The 23602-nt window shown below is 37.3% G+C and overlaps 1 protein-coding gene across 2 annotated transcripts in view; it reads left to right on the top strand.

Annotated features, from left to right (window-relative positions):
• Window positions 1-23602, top strand: part of Gucy1a2 (guanylate cyclase 1 soluble subunit alpha 2) — a 321255-nt gene that overhangs the window by 294748 nt on the left and 2905 nt on the right. For both annotated transcript variants that reach the window (XM_051155869.1, XM_051155868.1), the window contains exon 7: window positions 3270-3424. In XM_051155869.1, the coding sequence (XP_051011826.1) occupies window positions 3270-3424 (155 nt within the window). The remainder of the gene's footprint in view (window positions 1-3269; window positions 3425-23602) is intronic.

The raw sequence follows: 23602 nt of genomic DNA on the forward strand, positions 1-23602 counted from the left end.
CATCAAAAATCACAGATGTAGAACCGAAGCAAATGCTGGCAGACTGGAGCATTCAAAGTTGCCTAAAATTCATTACTTATATTTAAATTTTAAGTTGTCATCCTGAAAAAAAGAAAAAATATCCCAAACTTAATTTTTAAATAAAAAATAGAGTATTTGTCAGTAAGAGCACATCAGATTAAGGAATGGTTTGACTTTGCAAAAGGAAATATAATTCAAGTTAAAGACACAGCAGTAGAAATCCAAAATAAAGAGAATGTCCTCTAAATGAGCAGGTCATCAGGGATCTTTGTAAAAACTTCAGCCATCTAAAGATATATGCAGGACTTCAAAAAGGAAAAAATTAGCAGAAAATATTATTTTTGAAAATGTTTTTAATTTTATGGAAATTATAAACCGGTATACTGAAGGACACAGTAAGCCCAAAGCATAAAACTAACCATGAAAATCACTCCTAAGTAAATCATAAATATTTTAAAGATGTATAAAGAAAAATACCTGCTAGAAGAAAACACATTAGTGTTCATGTTCACAACACTCAAAAGTACAATAGCTGGTTTGCTTTCAGAAACAACGTAAGGAGCCAGCAAGATGGCTTAGCTGATAAATGTACTTGATGCCAATCTTGACAACTGTGTCCAACCCCCTGAGACTCACACAGTAGAATAAGAGAACTGATTCCAGCAAGTTGTCTTCTGACCTCTATGTGCATGAATCTCCCCACCCTCCCCATACACACAGAAGAAAATGTTAAATTTGTGAAAGAAAAAAAAATGAAGAAGCAACGAAAGAGAGGAACTAGGGAGAAGCAATTTTAATGTGCAAAAGAAAAGAATTCTAACCTAAAATTCTCCCTTTCTTCCTTCCCTCCTTCCCTCTCTATTTCTCTCCCTTCATTCCTCCATATCTTTCTTCTTTCCTTCCTTACTTTCTTCCTTCCCTTCTTCCTCCCTGATCCTTTTGTTTAATATTATATATGGAACTCTGGCCTTGTGTTTTCTACATAGTCACCACTAAGCTCCATCCCCAGCCTCAACCTAGAACTCTACAACCAATGAAAATAATCCTCATTATAAAGGCAAACTATTGACACTTTCTAACATATAAAGTCTGAAAAAACACATTATCAGGGTCCCAAGGCATAAAAATGGCAAGGATATCCTCTGGAAAGAAAAGAAGGAAAATGGTACCAAGTGGCAGTATGGACATTCAGAAAGAAGCAGAAATTCTCCTAAATGGCAACTATGTGGAGATTCTTTATAAAGGTGAAAAGCACCTTCAGTTATTCATGCTGTCTTCCTATTTCCTGAGAACAACCCTGAGGATCCTTGTAATTGTTCCAAAACATAGAAGAGAAGCACAAAGCAAGGAACTGGTCCCTAGTAAAGGGGAAGATCTGCCTCCACAATCTAGACCACACACTTGGGAAGTGATGTAGACAGACAAATAAAAGGAAATTTTTATTAGGAGTGTGTTTGTTTGGGGAAGATTTGCTTGTTTGAGGACAATTTTCAAAAGATGGTCCTGTCCTACCTTGAGACAAAATTAATCCAAAATATTTTTACCTGAAAGAGTCTTTTCCTCAGACATGCAATGTGAGCCTTCCTGAGTGGTTTATGTAATTTACTTATTTATTTCTTGAATGATTCCCTATCTACTTCCTATGCTTATATGAAACTTCATATCTGCTGAGACAAATACTCTTAACTCTTTTATTTTTCTCTAAAGTATCTTGTCAGGTCCTACTCTGTTGGATTTCCAAATAAAGTTAAGCCACGAGTTTTGTTTGTTTGGTGGCTTGGTTGGGATTGTTATTGCTGTTCTGTTTTTTGTTTGTTTGTTTTTTGATGGTGGTGATGGAGAATTTTGGTTTTTTTTTTTTTAGATATATGTGGCATTGTGGAAACTATGACTGAGGCAGTGTCAATATGTCTGTTTTATCACGAATTGATAAAAACAGAAATCTTCAGTTTCATAAGGACATTCCATTCTCTTTAACACCTTCTCTCTCTGTTTGCTTTCTATTTTATCTCCTAGCTTCAGTTGTTTGGTTCTATATCAGATTGATAAAACTTTATTGTTCTCTTCATATCTCACTGTGCAGCAATTTCATATTGAAGGTTTCTTCACGTCTTGAACCACATCAATCTTTATCTGATACAGTGGCTAATTTACTCATCATTTCAATCAAATGTTTGGGTTAGTATGTTGAAGGCTTGGACAATTTATTATACATTCATAAGTTACTTGTTGAGAGTATCCTTTGCTTTCAGTATTATTCCATATGTTGCTGAGAATTCATCAGTAGAGAAAATAGATGCAATCCCAGACTTTTTAAAAAGTTATTTTATTTTAATTTATTTTATTCACTTTACAGCCTGATGGGATCCCTCCTCCCTCCTCTCCTCTCAGTTCCAACCTCACATCCTTTTTTCAATTTCTCCATCCCCTTATCCTTAGAGAAAAGAAGCTTCCCTGCCATGGGTACCAACTCACCCTGATACATCAAGTCACAGCCAGACAAAGTGTATCCTCTTCCACTGAGGCCCAAGAAGGCAGCCACTCTGTGTGAAAGGAATACAAAGGCAGGCAACATCATCAGAGACCCCAATTGTTAGGGAACTCATAGGAAGAACAAGCTGCTCAGTTTTCAGCATAATTGTTAGATTTTATATCACCCAAAGTGATTAGGATTGAATAACTCTTACAATTGTATCTTAAATTTTCATCATTTTTGTTTTTGATTACTTATGTTTCAAGACATACTTAATTTCAGATTTTCACCCATGATGTTTTTATTGTGTAGTGTTTTCTCTCCCATTCACTTATGGACTCTTATTTATCTTTCAGGGCACAACTATAATGTCATGTTCCTCTACTATGTCAGAATAAATTGTGCCACTGTTATTCTGAGATGATGAGATTCATCTTCAATCGTAGCATGTATTGCAGGCTGTGTTGCATTGGAATTTGTGATGAAAGTGTTTAATTAGGGAACATTTTAAGAATAGGTTGTCCAGTTCATCAGATATTATCAAATAGAGATTAGTATCATACATTATTTAAGGAAGCACTAAGATACCAATGAAATGTCTTTATCCAATCAAGGCCATCTTTTATGCTAAAATCCAACATTTAAAATAAATAGACACAAACATTTAATTTACAAGTGTAATTAATCCATGAGGTAGAACAATAGGTTTTTATGTGGTAATAATTTCATGGTTAATTGTTTATTCTCCATTTCTTTTTTTTTCCCCCTTTTTTAGATGCGGATAGGCATTCACTCAGGCTCTGTGCTGGCTGGTGTGGTTGGGGTGAGAATGCCACGATATTGTCTGTTTGGAAATAATGTCACTCTGGCAAGCAAATTTGAATCAGGAAGTCATCCTCGGCGCATCAATGTTAGCCCAACCACTTACCAGTAAGTTTTCTCTGATTCCTTTCTCTTGTCACTTACATTTGTCCCTTTTCTTGATTCTGTCACTTTTAAAGAGGTTATGAGTAGTTCTGCTCAGTCTGAGATATAGTAACTGTTACATAAACTATTATTTACACCCTGAGAAAGTGGGTGGGGGGCATCTGAGTTGCCTGAATGATAAGTAGGTTTGTCATTTTCCACATCCTTTGTCCTTTTTTGTATAATTGCTTAAAACACAGAAGAGCAAATGTTAAGCATCTTCAATCTGCATTGCACTGTAAGGCCTAATGTTTTCAAAGTGTTTATTACTGTACACATGGAAGGAACAAGAGAATATAGTTCATTTGTTTTCATTATTGAGTTGGGAGTATAATTATGAACTCTGGAATTAAATGTACATAATAACATCTGTACCGCATTTATCTTAAGTGTTTTTTAAACAGTTTTATCCAATTTTTTCTACTGAACCCATACTTATTTTGTGCTTGGTAGATGTCATCTTCTACAGTAGACATTAAATTCCATGCAGGCAAAGACTGTTCTGTTTTTGCATCATCACCATATACTCAGAATTTGGATTAGTATATTAACACATGTTAAGCACTCTACCAACACTCATTGAATGAATGGATAAATAACAAAGATGGGTTTGAAAATCTTCCATTGTCTGAGACTTTTGCTTTATCCTAGCATTGGCACATAAGCTTTTTAATTGTTGTCATCTTTCTCATGACAAAAATTTTGTGGAAAACTCTTAAGTAGAAAAGAGGGACCATTCCAATTTTTGGATGATGTGATAATATAAAAAATCATAAAATTAAAAATAAAGATAAAAAGGTTATAATAGTAGAAAACATTTGGAGTCTTTTCATAACATATCTTACTAGACAAAATTTAGACTTTTAGATGAATGACACATATATCTAGATTCCCAGAAATGAATGAGAAAGGAAACTTAAATTATAGGTAAAATTTGAAATAGAGTGGTGATTGAAGACATGTTTTCAAAGATCTGGCTATGCTCAGTTAAGATTGTAAGCTTCATATTATTGTTTTGAAGATATAGCTCTTACTAATCAAAGGACTTCAAGAGATTTAGAATAGCTGATTGACATTTTCTGAAAGGATGTCTACCTGCCTTCATTTGCTTAACAAGTATTTGAGAATTTGGTATACTTTTAAAGTGATTTTCTTTTAAATTGGATGTTAGGAATGTACTTAGCAGAAATTAATAACTTTGCCATTATAAAATAAATAAATCACTAAATATCTAGATCATAAAGTTAGGAAAATTTAGTGAGAGTCAACTGTTTTATTCATATACATACTATCATTCTTTATCTATCTCTGTATTTTCTCAGAAACTTCACTTACAGTAATAATAGAACATTAAAAACAGAGAGAGCTTGTACACAATATCCACAGCTGTTTGTGGTTCAGGTGACCCAGCAATTAAGGCTCTGCAAACCACACTTGTCTGTATGCTTTGGTACTAATTTTGGGTTTTCATAATTCTTTTCACATTTCATTTATCACAATCTTTAATGATGAGTCTGAAGAACTCAATGATCTCAGCCAGTCTAGCCACTTGAAGCATTTATTCTCTTGTCATCTTCCAATCCCAACTCTTAAAAGTCACCTGCATTCATTGATGGGCACACTGCATTGCATTGTAAATTTTTTTCTAAAAGATATGTTCTTTGTTCCTAAATCATGTTATTTATAGTAAAACTATATGAAATATTTTTTTTCTGGCTATCCTCAAGGTAAACACTAATCTTTATCTGTTTCATACCTTTTTTTTTCTTATGACAAGTATTTGTTGATTGCCTTTTAACCATTGTAGTAGATGCTGAGTTTCTAATGATGAGGAACTCAAGAGATTGTTGACTAGATATTATATATATCAGAATAAAATAACAACTGCAGTAGAGTAGTGTGGATATTAAGAGACCATGAATTTGGGATTGAGATTAAAAAAATAAATAAAGAGTGGGCTAAAGTTAGCTTGGGGCAGAACAGGTATTAATCTCTTAAATTACTGCTCATAGTAGTGCGGGTATGGAATACCTGTCCCAATCCCATGTGATCTGGTTCTAATAATTTATATCAAGTTACCTCCCATCCATAATCCCAAATACTTGTTCATTATCATCACCTAAGCGAAGTCTCCATCCATGTCAGCCATGTGCTTCTCCTCCATCTAACCCATGGTAGCCTTCCTTCTTCTTTCTTATGCCCAAGTTTTGCTTTGTCCCCCCATGCCTGGGGAACTTTAGCCAATGCCTATCTCATTTGCCCTGCCCAGGTGTGACAGCGTTTTATTAATTAGCATCAAAATAAATTAGATCAACAATTCTCCTTTTCTCTCTAAATAAAAGGCCATTTTTACATACAGTAAGAACAATTATGAAAACTTATGAAAACCAATAGATAAGACTTAAATACATAATGTCTAGCCAAAAAATATTTGACAAGCTTGAAAACCAACATTTTATGACAAATGCAAAATCACAGAGTTACTATTGAGAAATCTAGCCCTACAGAAGTTACTGGAAGGAAAACGCCAACCAAAAGAGGCAAACTACACCCAGGATAACATAGGAAATAGATAACTTAATCAAAACAAAAATCAGACAAACACACAAACATACTTCCACAACCAACATTCAACCAAGATTACATCTCAATTCTGAAAATCTATGCCTTAAATACAAGGACACTCACATTTCTAAGATAAACATTAATAAATCTTAAATCACACATCAGTCACCACACATTAGTAGATCGAGACTTCAAAAATCCCCCTTTCATCAAAGATGGGTGAATAAAACAGAAGCTAAACAGAGAAATAATGACACCAACCAATATCGTGAATCAAATAGACTAAAAGATATATATATATATATATATATATATATATATATATATATATACACATATATATATGTATATATATATGTATATGTATATAAAACTTTTCACCCAAACACAAAAATTATACCTCTTTCTCAGCATTTCACAGAATCTTCTCAAAAATTGGACATATAGTAGGTCACAAAGAATCTTCAACAGATACAAAAAGTTTGAAATAATACCTTGTATCCTATCATACCACCATGGAATAAAGTTGGGACTCAGCAACAGAAATAACAACAATTCTACATGTACTAGGAAACTGAACAACTCTCAATGATAACTGGGTCAGAGAAGAAACAAAGAAAGAAATTAGGGATTTCCTGAAATTCAATGAAAATGAAGGTAAAACAGATGCAAATTTATGGGACTCATTGAAGGCAGTGCTAAGAGGAAAGTTCATAGCACTAAGTGACCTCATAAAGAGATTGAAATCATCTCATACTAACAACTTAATGTCACATCTGGAAGCCCTAGGGAGGAAAGGAAGCAGAAACACCCAACAGAAATATAAGGCTGGAAATAATCAAAATTGGGGCTAAAATCAATAAATTAGAAACAAAGAGAACATTTCAAAGAATCAAGAAAATTAAGGGCTGGTTCTTTGAGAAAATCAACACGATAGACAAACCATTACTCATACTACATAAAAGGCAGGGAGACATTATCCAAATCAACAAAATTAGAAATGAAATGGGAGACATAACAACAGACACTAAAGAAATACAAAGAATCATTCGGTTTTATATCAAAAGCCTATGTGCCAGAAAAAATTAAAATCTATAGGAACTGGACAATTTTCTTGATAGATTCCACTTGCAGAAGCTGATTCAAGATCAGGTAAACATACTAAATATTACAATATCTCCTACAGAAATAAACAGTCATCAAAAGTCTCCCAACCAAAAGGCTTAGGGCCAGGTGGTTTCAGCTCTGAATTCTATCAGATCTTTAATGTAGAGCTAAAACCAATACTCTTCAAACTACTCCACAAAATAGAAATGGAAGGAACATTACCAAACTTATCTATGAAGCCACAGTCACCTTGAAACCCAACCCTCACAAAGACTCCACAAAGAAAAATAACTTCAGACCAATTTCTCTCATGAACATTTACACAAAAAATACTCAGTAAAATACTCACAAACCAATCCAGGAATACATCAAAGATGTCTTTGGCCATGCCCAAGTAAGCTTCATCTCAGGCATGAAGGGATGGTTCAGTATACAGAAATACATAGATGCAATCTACCATATAAATAAACTGAAAGGAAAAAGACCACATGATTATCTCCTTAGAAAAATACTTGACAAAATCCAACAATCATTCATGCTTAAAGTCTTGGATGCAAGGCAAATATTGAAACATAATAAATACAGTATACAGGAAATCAATAGCCAACATCAAATTAAATGGAAAGAAACTCAAAGAAATTGCTAAAAACAGGAACTAGGCAAGGCATTTTCTCCATATCTCCTCAATATAGTACTTGAAGTTCTAGCTGGAGCAATAAGACAACAAAAGGAGATCAAGAGGATCCACATCAGAATAGAAGAAGTCAAAATATTGCTATTCAAAGATGATATGATAGTGTATATAAGTGACCACAAAAATTTCACCAGAGAACCCCTACAGCTGATAAAGACTTTGAGCAAAGTGGCTCGATACAAAATAGAATGCATAACATCAGTAACCCTCCTGTATATAAATGTCAAATGGGCTGAGAAAGAAATTAGGGAACTACAGACTTCACAATAGCCACAAATAATATAAAGTTTCTTGGTGTAACTCTAACAAAGCAAGTGAAAAACTTGTTTGAGAAAACTTCAAATCTCTGAAGAGGGAAATTGAGAAAAATATCAAAAGATGGAACGGTCTCTCATGATCATGGATCAAGAGAATCAACATAGAAAAATGGTTATCTTACCAAAAGCAATTTACAGATTTAATGCAATCCCTATCAAAATGCCTACCCAAAATTTAAAGATATTGAAAGATCAATTGTCAACTTCATATGGAAAAACAAACAAACAAATAAAACACAGAATAGCTAAAACTATCCTGTAAGGAGGACCAAGATTATGGTGACGAAGATGCCTGCTGCCTGATTTGCAGGATATAGACCACAGATGCTAACTGGACCCACGGACTGTGGGTGTCAAGAGAGATCCACACAGTATGGACTACGAGTTAGTTAGAACCCCGGTCATCCAGCACCCCAGGAAGGATGACAGGCTAGTCCTCCAGTACCTGGACAAGACTCAGACTATAAGTGACAAGCTCTGAGAGGCAGCCTTGCTTGGTGGGCAAACTCAGTATTTTGGACTGAATCTGTGATGAGGTTGCCTCAATCCTCCTGGATTAGGGAAAGCTACGAGGGTGGTTTGGGGCCTCCGACCCACCCCTTGAAACCTCCTGGACTAGGGAAAGCTATGAGGGTGCAGTGGGCCCTTTGAACAGCCTCCTTGACTCATGCAAGCCCAAAGAAAGCCTGGGTGCCAGTTGGGCACCCAGTCTGCAGTGAGTATGGTCCCAGCTGCTGCATGCCCTGAGAAGGAAACACAGCAGCCTTGCTTGGCCGGTGAACTCAGTTTTGGGACTGAGGCTGTGATGAGGACACCTCAATGCTCCTGTACTAGGGAAAGCTACGAGGGTGGACTGGGACCAGTGACCTACCCCCTGACCCACACAAGCCCACAGAAAACCTAAGCACCTTTCAGGCACACAGTCAGTGGTGGTTACAGTCCCCAGATACTGCAATCTCTGGGAAGGAAACTCAATGGAGAGCAATCCAGCCCCCAGAGCCTGGTATGGACCCTGCCTGCAAGTTGCAAGCTGCTGAAATCAGGGGATACACAACCACAGTGGTATGATCTGAGACTAGACACTAGCCCAAGAGACATGTCCCATGAAAGTCTTCACTTACCAGGAAAGTGGGACAGAGGGGGAGGACATCCTATTGGGACTCTAAGTGAGAGAAGCATAGCAGAATGGAGAAATAGAAGGATCCAGAGGTTCCTAGAAACCTACAAGTAGTACATTATGCTGGGCAGATCTGGGCCCCAGGGTTCTGCTCAAACTATGGCACCAACAAAGTACAATATGTGCAGTAAACATCAAACCCCTACCCAGATCTAGCCAATGGACAGGACATTCTCCACAGATGATTAAAGAGTGGGGACTGACTTTGACTTGACCTCTGGTGCCCCATATTTGACCATGTGCCCTTGATGGGGAAGCTCAGTGGCACTCAGAGGAAGGATAGCAGGCTCATTTTTAAAATTTTTTTTAAACATATACATTTATTTTATTAAACATGAATAAAATAAATTACATACAGCAGTAAGAACTATGGGATAATCAGGAATTATATAAATGTTACATTCTTAGTGATTTGGATATTTGTATTTGCAAATGAAGTAAGCATCTTTCCTATATTGTTGTGTCTAAATTTCTGAATGAAGATCAATATCATATCTCATCTCTATTGACTTAAAACATTTATATTCATCTGAAAACATCTTAACTCCTAACCTACTAAGCTTAATTGAAAAATTAAATTATCTGGTCTTCAACCTCATCAGAAATTTGAGAAGAAATAAACCTTAAATACCTGAATGAACAAGAAGCGCAGGTTAGCAGCTTCCAAAATGAAAAAATGACTGAGGCAGTTTACTGTAAGAACAGTCACTGAACACTCCTTATAATGTTGGAGCATCATCTTCAGCCTTCTGGCTCAATATATCTGACAGACATATTCGTGGGGCAGGAACTATTGAGGACTTGGTAACCCTGTCTTGGCATAGTTTAGCCATTGACCATGCCTGTATCCAAGATTGCCCATATGTAGGCAGAATTCTGTCTGTGGCAGAAGTGAGGACATTTTGCCTAGTGGCTTGTTTGCCACATTTGAAGCCAACCCCATAAAAAGGTTCTTTGATGCTCATCATCTTCTTTGAAGTAGGCTGGGTGTTGCCAGGAGTTAACGTGCCATTTCCCCATGGGGGTAGGGGGCTTGAAAGGTATTATTCAACCTAACTCAGCATGAAGAAACCTTAAGAGAATGAAATCCCATTTCATCTATGAGGGATTGGGTAGGTTTCTGTTTACTCTATTGATCTAGAGATGCTTATTTTCATTGGGAGTTGGATATAAGTTATTATTGGTCTTATACAGAGAGGATACTAGGTTAGACTCAGGGACATCTCTCTTTTTCTTTAACTTTCTTTTGTAGGTAGGAAGATAAGGGCTGAAATGAATAAAAGGTGGATATAGAAATATGGAGGGAGAATAGAACAAAAGGTAGATTCTTAAATCTGCTCCCCAAGGCCTTAATTGTTACTCCAAATAAGGTTATTTTTTAATTCAATGGTATTGAATTTTGTATATTAATGCAAATCATGGTCATATCAAATAATAATCTAATTTTAGCACAAAATATACATTATAGATTTAATATATAGATATGATTCTATAGATATATAATGTAAAATAGTTAAATAAGGTCTTCAAAAGCCACAGAGACCTACAGAATATATCATTTAAAGATGTTTTTATTTTTCTAAAGATTCTTTGACAAGCATCATTTTTAAATATAAAATACTGAAACAGAAAAGAAGAGAAATCAAGGGAAAGACAGTTGAATCTTAATAGTTTCCTATTTGCCTAATAATATACAAAATTAACTTATTAGCTTAGATGACAGACCTACACTTCTAAGGGGAAACTTAGTAAAACAATATAGGCAAACCCTCTATATAGTTTTACCATCATCTCTGCAAGTCTAAAATTCAAAATTAAAATGTATACTTAGAGGTTAGATTTTGCATATCTAGAGAGATTGCACATCCATTTTTATATTAGATAACATAGAAAAAAGCATTGCATAACATCATAAAAGCAAGAAGTTATTAACTCAGAAGCTTAAAAACATCAAGTGATGCTGTACAGGAACTTGGGAGGGGCTACTAGAGGTGACTTGAAAAGGAGAAACTTCTTCAATGTTCCAGACTTGAAGTCATGAGCTGGCATCATGGTAGTAGGAAAAAAAAAAACAGTGAACAGGTTGATTGACAGGACTGTTTTACATGTACGAACCTAGGATTGCAGCTGGAAATCTATAACTTTATCTTGTTCTAAAAAGGGAAAATCCCAATTTGATTTTACCAATCAAGACTCAGGAGCACAATGCTGTAGTGAAAACCTGCTAGCTCAGAGAGGCAGAGAAAGTGCCCAGCTGACCTTCATAGTCAGCTCACACCTCTGAGGAAAAAGCCTAAAAACCTAACTATCTCAGCTGACAGTGTAGGAAGAAAAGTCCAATAAACCCAAGGCCAAAGTCTTGCTAGCTCAAAGCTCAAAAGTTTCAAAGCTTGCTAGCTCAAAGCTCAAAAGTTTCAAAGCTTGCTAGCTCAAAACTCAAAAGCCTAAAGGCCCCTTTCTTCTTATCCACATGTCTTAAATTCCCTCCAACTCAAAGTCCCTCCTGCTCTATCAGCTAGTTTCTTGCTCCACCTCTTCACATAGTGTTAACTTTATTGAATCCTGTGTACAGAAAGCTCTTGGATTAAAGGTGTATACTAGGGCTGACTGAATCACATCCTATTGACCTGTTTATAATATGAAGAAATATTTTAGATTAAGGATGGTTGTTAGAATTCAACCTTGCCAAACCAGAAACAGATTTTTACAGTTCACAGTCTTGGAGTTTACAATGGGATCAAATATCCTGCAACATTTCCCCTTTTTTGTCTATTTAGGCATTAGGCAAAACCTTTTTCTCTAATATCAATACACTCTATACTAAAGGATAAAATTACATTCACAATGTCTATCTCGTATGCATCTAGCAATCTTAAAGTACTATACTCTCTATACTATTTTGGTGAGTCCAAAGTTCTGTACCTAAACCATGTTGTATCAAAACCTGCCTTACTAAGCAACAATATCTTTTTAGACTTTAAACATCTTTTTAAATTCTAACCAACTTAAGCTTAATTGTATTCAATCCAATCAGAGACATGAGAAAGATAAAATTATCTGAGAAAACAGAAATACAGAGTAAGCAGCCTCTGAAATTATATAAATAACAGATCTGCTGGCCACCTGGACAGTCACCCAAGATATATCTATAATTTTGGAGTATCATCTTTGCCCTTTCAGCTCAGACTATCTGACAAACTTTTCTGTGAGACAAGTAATATGAAGGACTTGCCTACATTGTTGGTGCAAATCTTGGCAGTTGACTTTACTGCATCCAGTTTGTCCAGTATTGTATCTGCAGTAGAAACAAGAGAAAGTCTTCCCCAGTGTCTACTTGCCACATATGAAGCCATCTCCTACAGAGAATTGATGCTTATCATCTTTTTGATGTTGAAAGGGGATACTGTCAGGAGCTGATGTGTCTCATTACTAAAAGACTTCTCAAATTAATAAAATGTCCTTAAATGCCATATTCTGTAGATCTCTGAGGTTTTTAAAAAACCATCTATATATCTTTAGTATATCTGAATTACTTGTTTCTATGTATATACAGACTCATTAACTTAGGAAACATCAGTGATTAATTAAAATACTTCCCAACAAAACAGTGTTTGATTGACTATTATTTTGCATGTCTTAATTATCCTAAATTGTTTGTAATAGTAGTTTTCAAAAGGAATAGCACTTCGCATTTCCTTTTAAAGAATTACATAAGTACAATACCTTAAAGTATTCATTCATAGTATGCTGTAACTAAAATATAGCCTTAATTTTGTATCAATAATAATGTGCTAGAAATTATTTTCGTTTAAAGTTATTTGTTTTAACATGAAATCATATCTGTATAACCTTTCATATTTCTCCTCTCGTTCCTGCAAACTATCTCTTAAAATAAGTTTCACATTTTTATGTAATACTATATTGAATTAGTTGTATTATTTCATATTAAGTTGATCTTCCCCCAAAGTACCAGTAGCTATGGTCCATATTGAACAAATATATATTTTACTATTTAATGAAATAAAGTATTTTTGGAGAACTCATCTTTAACCTCAGAAAATTGAAATGATTCTAAGTTGAACCTTCTCTCGTGAGAGTAATGAGGGGTCATAGTTATGTAATGGTTTGTGAACTGTCTAAGTCTATTTGCTTTAACTCAATATTTTTGGTTAAAATTAAGAAGACTGGTGTATTGTCACCCATGATAAGGGGAGCCACTGTGATGTTAGTTCTTATGATATTGGACAAAGTTACTTCTCTTAGAGACCTTGAGAATTCTTCCGATCTGTATCTATAATGCCAATATGTTTGATCCTATTGCTTATGTAGAACTTTTTATTTTAGTTAGTGTGTTTCACTAGTATCAAGTTTCACTGATGTTAAAAGTACAAATATCTTCTGAAATAAGTTAACATGAAATATCTCTTTTTTAATTGAGAGCAGTAAGTGACTTAAAAAACACAATTGGTTGATTTGCTTATTTCTAACCTGTGTGGGCGCTGATAGACTCTGGAAAGCACCAAAAATGCAATTTCACAGCTTATGACATCTCATATTATATTCTAGATTTTTTATTTTACCATTTTTCTTTAAAATTATTTCTTAGAAGCATCATATTAGGAGAATTTGCAGGGAGGATTTTTCAAAATAGCAAATAAAAGAAATACATTTAGCCAGACATGGTAGTGCACACCTGTAATTCCAGCACTCAGGGAAGCAATGGCAGGTGGATCTCTGTGAGTACAAGGACAGCTTGGTCTACAAGGTGAAACCAGAGCTGCCAAGGCTACACAGAGAAACCTTGTCTCAAAAGAAAAAAAGTAGATTTAACTCTATATGGGCTTTGCCTTTTGCTTTTGTTGTTATTGGTTTTCTTTCTCCCTCCATATATTTTCTCAGGATAATTTATTTCTTTATTTTCTTTAGTTTTTTACTTTTTAAAGCTCTATTTTGGGTTGGTTTGGGAATGTAGGAGATTCTTTAGATCAGTTCTGATCCAGAAAGTGAAAAACAGAAAGGAGGGGATGTTAAAAAATTAAAAGTTTGTATTTTGTTCATTTTACTTATATCCTTGTCCTTTTAAAAGAAAGCCTCGTATAATGATAGAACTGTTTAAAGGCAGATATTTTATTATAGGAATGAAAAATTATAGTCATTTTCTTTAACAAAGACAAATTATAGCTATCATGTCCAATGCTGCATTTTTTCCAGCTTCTTTAAATTTCTATCTCTTGGTATGAAAAACTTTGATATAAGTATTTTACATTTTAATCTCTTTGGGTTTGCTGCAGATGAAGATAATGAACTGTCAAAATTTAAAATTGCCAGCATCCCAAGAAAACAGTGGATTAATCATCTTTAGGTATTCCACATCCCCAAACCTAACATGAGAGGCATTAACCCTGTTGTTAATGTGGAAGTGTGCCTGGTTGTATGCACTACACACCAGGTACACAGACTGGACTCTGGAATCAGATGTCATTACCTCGCAACTTAACTGCTACAGAAGGGAATTAGGTGGTGGCACATAAATGCCTTAAGTGCCCTCCTTCATAGTTTTGGTGGATACCTAAGATTATCTTTTTTGTTTTTTCTTGTCTTTTTGCTTTTGCTTACCCATTAACCTGAGATTTAAAACTTACAAATTGGCAACCTTGTAACATTCCACAAACAATTAAGCAAATGCTAGTTACTGTTTTTAATTAATAAATATTTCTTCCTATCCTTTATTTCACGGTTAGCTAGACTTTTACTTTCTTTGTGTGTACAAGAATGTTGTTTCTCAAAAATGAATCATTTAGTTTCATGGGGCTTCATGTTATGTAGCTGACTAGATGCTTATAGTTTCTTTGGGCTTATCTTTAAATTGCACAGAGTCTTCAAATAGCAAAGTACAAAATGAAAACACAAAGTGCAGTTTCTTCTCTTCTACTCAGCTAGAAAGAAAAAAAAATTAAGTAGGAAAATTGCAGTCTTCAGACACTTACAAAAAGACAAGATGCCCTCTCTGTTTTAAATGTCTCATTTTAAAAACTATCATTTTCCACAACATTCTAAGACATGGTGTTAAAGACTATAAGTCTAGATTGAGTTTGTTTTCTATTGCAGTTAAAGTTTAAAAGGCAGTGAAAATCCCAGAGGGCAACAAGGCAGAGAAACTTCAATCAACCCAAATGGAATCAGCAGTTGAAGAGAGATGCCTGTTGGGAGTAAGGAAATGCATTCATGCAGCACACAGGAACTTGAAAGGCAGAATCCAGTTCATTCTTCAGTGCTGGGGATTTTAAAGGCTTTAAAAAGTTTTCCTTTCCACATTTAGGACTGGTCAGGTTGAAGAAAGATAGGATAATTGATTGGCCCAGAACTCTTGTGTTTTATGTCCTGAGCAGGCCTTGAATATTCTGAGCCAGTCTATCAGCAGGGATACAACTGGTGGTGGAGGAAAAAGGAATCATATAAAGCCTTTGTTTTAAGCTGCCGAGCTTTTGTCACAAATTAGGACAGTGAAGAAGAAGCCAGCCATCTTGGAAATTCAACAGCTTTATTACTGAGCCTCATCTTCTCCTTATCTATCTGCCTATAAGGGAGTTTGTTTAATCTTCAGTCTCTGAATAGTGCTTAATGTCATTATAATGACTCCAAATCTATTCTTTAGGGAAAAGAAACCCAGGTAAATAAGGGGAACAGAAGTTTGTAATACAAAACAGCAAAAAGAACACCTGGATCTACCTTTATTCTTTCCTGGAGTATGTATAATCTTTCACTGAAAAAGCATTAAAACTATAATAAAAGTGTACATTGTTGCAGAAAGCTACAATCCTGTGAGGCATTAGGCATTTGTGATTTGTCTTGCAAATATTCTTGGCTTTATTCACACAAACATTTCTTATTTAACATGTTAATATAAAGCTTAAAATACATCCTTCCTAGCAGTAAACAATGAAATAAACACTACTGCAGAGTCCCGTTGGGGTATCTTTTCCCATGTGGATATTTTGCCAACAGATGCAACCCACCAAAAGTTCCTTCAGCTGTGGCAGGCCTGGAGAGTAGCACTGGCAGCATCCAGTAAGTCCTTGAGAAACAGGCATGTGTTGGCTCAGGAATGCTGCTGGAAGGTTGTTGGTTACCATGACTAAGATCGCACACATAGGCCAATGTCAGTTCTCTTGGTGAAGAGTATTAGGAGAAGCTTGAGAGTGCAGCAGTGTGATCCTAGATGCCAATTCCAAAGTTTCAACTTTTGTGTCATTTCACTGATTGTAACTTTGAGCTAGTGGGGGCTCAGTTTAGGACTGCTTCATTAATACCAGTGCCACTCTAGGGTTAGTTCTTTAGCATATCCAAGGACTGTTTTGGATTTTGCTCCTATCTGAGCTGCCTGTGGCTGGTTCATTAACAAATCACATTTAAGTAGTAAAAAGAAGATTGCAAATGATGAAAATAAATACATAATTTTTCAATGCATTTGAAATTAATGCAAGGAGCCAACACAAACTAGCAAAAAACAATCACCATTACAAAAACTAATTAACAAAAATTGTGGAGGCATGATAAACACATACCCACACACAAAATTAAACCTATAAAAATACAAAAACCATAATATGCAAGCCAAAGACCAATATGACAACCACAAGATGATATGAGGTAAATGACTACAAAAATATCACTAAGTTCATTTTATATTGGCCATCTACTCCTGAGGATGGGATCTACTTTAAGTGTGGTTCATGTCTTTGTAGAGCCTCTATTGGAGAAAAATAATTTCCTTTTGTAAATGGATGGTAATTGGTGATAGATTCTTGGTAAATAATGAGGGCTGAGTACATACCATGTGTTTTTTTCTGGGTCTGAGTTACCTCACTCAAGATGACATTTTCTAGTTCCACCAATGTGCCTGCAAAGTACATGATTTCCTTGTTTTAAATAGCTAAGTAGTATTCTATTGTGATTTTAGCCATACAGTGCAGGATAACAATATTACAATTCTGGGAGGATTGATATTGAGGCTACCTAATGCCTGGTCCAACCTGAGATGCATCCCATGGAAGAGAGCCAGCCTCTGACACTATTAATGATATTCTTCTGTACTCACAGACAAGGGCCTAAAAGGACTGTCCTCTGAGAGGCTCCATCAATAATTGCTTCAAAACAGATGCGGAGACTCACAGCCTAACATTGGGCAAAATATAGGGAATCTTGTAGAAATGCAAGGGAAGGATTAAATGACCTGAAGTGGCAGGAGCTTCACAAGAAGACAAACTAACCAGAGGGGCTTGCAGAGGCTGAAGCACCAACAAGGGACCATGCATGGACTGGACCTAGGCCTTCTACACAGATGTAGCTGACGGGTAGCTCAGGCTTCATGTTGGTACCCTAGTAAGGGGAGCAGGGGCTGTCTCTGACATGGACTCTTCTCCTTGATCACACCTCGCTGTCAGGACTTCCTCACCAGACAATAGGCAAAGAGAATATGGTCAGTCCTGAAACAACTTGATGAGCTAGGGTATGTGGGTAGAGTGCTCTCATTTATTGAATAATAGGGGATAGGGGGTGGGGAGGAAGAGGGAACATAGGACCAGGAGGAGAGGATCTAAAGTGAATAAATAAATATATATATATATTATTTTTTAAAAAAGAAATGAATGGAAACTGACTAGGACATGTATTGGTAGGAGAGTAAGAAGTCATGGAGTCAAGTGGATGAGTATATGACAGAGGGAACACATGATTAGAACATATCATAGGAAAAATTATCTTTCAGAAAAAATAAAGTCATTACAATAACAGTTAATTAAATATTTAAAGAAAAACAAGCAGGGCAGTGGTGGTACATGCCTTTAATCCCAGACTTCAGGAGGTATAAACAGGTAGATCTCTGAGTTTGAGACCCACCTGGTCTACAAAGCAAATTCCAGGTCATCCAGGACTACAGAGAAATGTTGTCACAAAGAAAGAAAAAAGATAAATATTATTAATATTAAGTTTAAGGTAGTAAATTTACAGCATAATCAAAAATATTCATGTAAGAATTGTCCCCTAGAAAATAAACTGTTATGTGAAATCTCACTGTTATATATAAAAATTAAAGATTAAGGTGTGTGATAGAATACAAGGTACCAGGCAGATATTATGTTTTACAGAGTTTATTAGATGAGCATTCGGTGGAAAGGCAAGAGGGGAAAGGGGAAAGAGATAGGAGAGCTGGAGAGGAGATAGAAGTAGGGAAGTAGAGAGATACAGAGAGAGAGAGAGAGAGAGAGAGAGAGAGAGAGAGAGAGAGAGAGAGAGAGAGTGATGTGGAGGGTCTGTTCTTTTATATGACCCTGGGCAGGTGAGTGGTGACATCACAGGTAGGCGGACTGTAGCAGAATCCTACCACTCACCATATATAGTAGTGGAAGCAATCTTCGAGAAAATACAGTTTAAAAATGATAAGTTAATCACAAAGAAAGGAAAACAAATTGAAGAATCAATTTACCTAGTCCAACATCTGACTAAGCAGAAACCCACAAAAAGAAAACATAGAGAATAATGTTGAAAAAATAATGAAAGAACAAACAAAGTAGTCCCAAATGAAAAGTGTTTCCTGCTATGTCAAAAGGTTCATAAAATTTCACTGGTGCCCATTGTAGTGAGATTGTTCCATAGACACATATGGTTATTAAAATCATAATAAAAAACAGAAAATGAAGATGAAAGAACCTAGGAGAAAGCTCATCTTTACTACATTAATAAACAGACTATCACTGGACTTTTGAACAGTTAAATATTGAAGGGAATATTTTTATACAAGAACTTAATATCAAATCAAACCGATTAAGTAGAAGGTAAAATGAAGCAGATGTATTTCAATTAAATATTATGAAAGATCACTACCTGTGACTCGCGTAATCGTCTCGCCAGCAAGAACGACGCGGCACACGTACAGGATCCTTCTGCAGCAAAGCTTTAATGCATCTTGAGAGGGAGAGCATAAGCTTACAGCGAGTAAAATGGAGACCCCAAACTGAAGAAACCCATCCCTTGTATAGGAAACTGTTCTCCGCTTAGGATGTGTCAGTCCCTGATTGGCTGTTACTCATCAGGCGATATGACGCCATGGGAGAGGCAGAGCACAACAAGTGGAAAGTTCCTTCGCACATGCGCAGATTACTTGTTTACCAGTTTGGGACACAGTATGTCAGTGCCATCTTGTAATGGCGAATGTGAGTGCGGCCTCTCACATCTCCCCCTTCTCTTTTAATTAAAGGCCTAACTAAAAGAATAGGTGAAAACTGGCGCCACATCGGGTTCGCAGCTCGCTACAGTTTGTTGTATGGGCAATGAGCTTAGGAAAAGGAAATGGTCCGATCAAGGCTGGAGCATGACTCTGGACTAACCGATCGAGGACCATTTTAGAGGTACCACTCAGTGCCGTCCCGCATGCAACGGGCAATTTTCCCCGCGGGGTGCAACGGCCACTGGGTGCACGTAGATATAGGGTGCCTTTCGACGTGCAATGGCAACTAGGCCCAGTCGAGTGCAAAGGCCACGCAGAGAGAAGAAAGAGAGAGAGAAAACTCATTGCCCTTATTTAGGACTTAAAGGCTGCCCGCCAAGCCGCCGTCTCCCCCTATTCCTTTATTTAGGAAGCAATAAGACACCCATTAAAGAGAGTGGAGACAGAGGTAAATAGCTCATATTGCCACAGAGCCATTTTACTGCAATGCCTCACTATGCAACTCTCCAGGGCTGCTGAAACTTACTCACTCCACCTCGTGCAATGAGCTGAGACTCTGAGGGTGCAGGAGCTGAGCAGCCAGCGACTTATTGCTTAAGCATGGATAGCCATATATCAGGGGAGGTCCCACTTTCTACTGCTGCAAGTGCTTGGGCAATAACCACCTTGTCTCTTTTTGTTTGAGCCCTGAGTTTACAGACCAACCATAGGGTCAACACTAACCCACAGCAGATCGCAGCTCCAAATAATCCAACCCCAACCCATTCCTTAAAGGAGGAGAAAGCCGAAGATATCCATGACAAAAGTCCCTCTGTAAGCGACAGATCCAGGCATGTGGAATTAACTTGAATGATGGCAGTTCTTAATTCTCTTAATGTTTGCTTGAATTCTGTTGTCCAATTCGGCATTGGGAGTGGGAATGTTGACATGATCCCCCAGCGTTATTCCCCCTTTGTTATTATCACTTGGGTCATCACCAGGCTGAGTATCAGCATCTTCTGGAACCGTCTGGATTTTTCTGGTAAGTCTTTCTGGTACCCAAAACGGATTGTCTTCATCCGGTGGAAAAACACACACAGCTCCCCTGGATCTTATAAGAATAGGATCCGGTCCTTTCCATTTGTTACTCAGAACATCCTTCCATTTGACCATTTCTTTTGGCCTGCTGGGCTCTAAATAGTGTCTTTCTGCCGCAGTATGGCCTTTATCATCTAGATTTTAAAAATTTAGGGTAAAGAGTGCCATGGAAATGGGCACTCTTACAGCTCCCCAATGGTAATTTGTCTGATTCACAGTAAATTGACCTTGACCTGTCAACAAGTCAAAGGTCCAGTTTCTCTGTTCAGGAGTAAGGGCAAGAGCATTGGCCTGGGCTTGTGTTTGAGCGGCCTCATACCAGAGAGCCCTCCATTCCATGTATTGACCCATGTCTGGAAGTGTGGCTTTTGCTACCATCTGCCAATCAGAAGGAGTTAAGGTGCCAGTGCCAATTCTATCCAACATTACCAGGGTAAAATTTGCATTAACCCCGTATTTGCGGACAGACTCAGCCAATTCTTTAATTAGGTTATATTCGATGGGGGCATGTACTCGTCCCCCGTTCTCTGTTTCAAAAACAGGAAAAAAATTGTGTAATTTTTTACGAATCTTTTCCGGCCAAAAGGAAAATCCAGACCGCAGTTCATAGGGTGGAGGAGCAGTGGGTGTTACCCTATGAGAGGAGTTATGGGAGGGTTTTTTATTATTTCCTCGTTCGTCTGGGTAGTATCTCTCCTCCTCATATTTGGTTGCCTCCTCCTCTAACTCTGCTTCTTCCTCTGAATCAAGAGCCTCATTGTCAGAGGCATTGGGGCTAGAGCTTGCAAAGCTATCAATATTTAATGCCTCAAGTTCCCTTAATGGGTAAATTCCTTGTGATGTCCCTTCTGGGGAATCAGGGGACTGCACTCCTTTTACAGGAGGGTTCTTAGCTTCTTTCCTTTTACGGGTATCCCTTTTCTTGCGCGCACCCAACCTCTCACTACGTTCGGTTTCTGACATGCTATCCTGAACTTCCTCTAGGGCGACCTGTCCTTCCTCTACTGCCCTCTTGCAATTGTCATCCTCTAGGCAATTTTTTACAAGTAAAAAAATAAAAAATATCACTCCTAGAATAGGCCCAAGAAATTCAGAAATATGCATACCTCTCCGAACTTACCTATCCCTGCAGTTCTGAATCCTCCTTGAAGTCAAGGGGTCTCCGAAGGTGCTGACGATGGTGTGGTCAATTTCCCGGGTTTCGGCACCAGATGTGACTCGCGTAACCGTCTCGCCAGCAAGAACGACACGGCACACGTACAGGATCCTTCTGCAGCAAAGCTTTAATGCATCTTGAGAGGGAGAGCATAAGCTTACAGCGAGTAAAATGGAGACCCCAAACTGAAGAAACCCATCCCTTATATAGGAAACTGTTCTCCGCTTAGGATGTGTCAGTCCCTGATTGGCTGTTACTCATCAGGTGATATGACGCCACGGGAGAGGCAGAGCACAAGTGGAAAGTTCCTTCGCACATGCGCAGATTACTTGTTTACCAGTTTGGGACACAGTATGTCAGTGCCATCTTGTAATGGCGAATGTGAGTGCGGCCTCTCACAACTACCCATAATCTTTCTAGTCCTCAGAAAGGCCATTTATACTCTTGCTACTTCCTCCTGCTTTGGCTTTAAGTCACACATGCCCCTTAGCTCTGGCCAGACATGGTGTTGCTGGTTAGCTGGTTATCAAGCACATTTAAAGGAACAGGTAGGAGGATGAAAATTCAAATTTACACTAGGTTAACCAGTAAAATTCAATTTCACAAAATTCAAGTCTTCATATAATTCAACAACAAATTAAAAAACAATAATAATAATTGTTTAACATGTGTAGGGCTCTCAGTTTAATCCTTAGTGTCCATCTCTGTAGGCTTAAATTATTCAATATCTATTTTATTTGGGGCTCTTAAACATTTCTCAATAAGTGTTGAGTATATGTTTTGTGTGTCTGACACATAAACAAGTATTTAGCTTTGTAGGGAAAAAAGGTTAATAGGAAAAGCAGGTTGTAGACTCATGTAGAAGTAGTTCCTTGGGACGATTCTGCTCTTTGTCCAGCAGTCCTGTCTAATATCAAATACCAAACAGCAAACATCAGCAGTGGTAGTGGCAGCATGATCCAGAAGAAACAGCAAAGTTCTGCAGAATCAGCAAGAGTTGGGATATATCTAGACTCAGTTGGAGTTCCATGAAAAATTCTTTCAACTCTTTCTGTGTGGAGTCCAGTGAAGGCTAGTGAAGACTAATGAAGTGATGCATGGTGTAGCAATCCAGGAGCATCATATCACTGTCTGTGGGGCTCTACTGATAGCCTTTCTGAACATCACACTCCCTCTCATGTGTCTTTTTTTTCAGCAAAACATCGCGTGCTGTCTCACAAGACAGTTTTCAGATAAACAACACATAACAACTAAATTGTTAAAGAAATAAAAGACTTCCATTTCACACATCCCTTAAAATCTTTTCTAAAATATATTTTATTAATTCATTCATATTACATCTCGATTGTTATCCCATCCCCTGTATCCTCCCATTTCTCCCTCCCTCCCATTTTCCCCTTACTCCCCTCTCTTATGACTGTGACTGAGGGGGACCTCTTCCCCCTGTATATGCTCATAGGGTACCAAGTCTTTTCTTGGTAGCCTGCTATCCTTCCTCTGAGTGCCACCAGGCTTCCTCATCCAGGGGATGTGGTCAAATATGGGGTACCAGAGTTTGTGTGAAAGTCAATCCCCACTCTCCACTCAACTGTGAAGAATTTCTTGTCCATTGGTTAGATCTGGGTTGGGGTTTGATGTTTACTGCACATATTGTCCTTGGCTTGTGCCATAGTTTGAACAGGACCCCTGGGCCCAGATCTGTCCATCATAATATTCTTCTTGTAGATTTCTAGGACTCTCTGGATCCTTCCATTTCCCCATTCTCCCATGCTTCTCTCACCTAAAGTTCCAATAGGATATCCTCCCCTCTCACCCACTTTCCTG

Source organism: Acomys russatus, chromosome 14 (assembly GCF_903995435.1).
Source record: "Acomys russatus chromosome 14, mAcoRus1.1, whole genome shotgun sequence".
Lineage (NCBI taxonomy): Eukaryota > Metazoa > Chordata > Mammalia > Rodentia > Muridae > Acomys > Acomys russatus.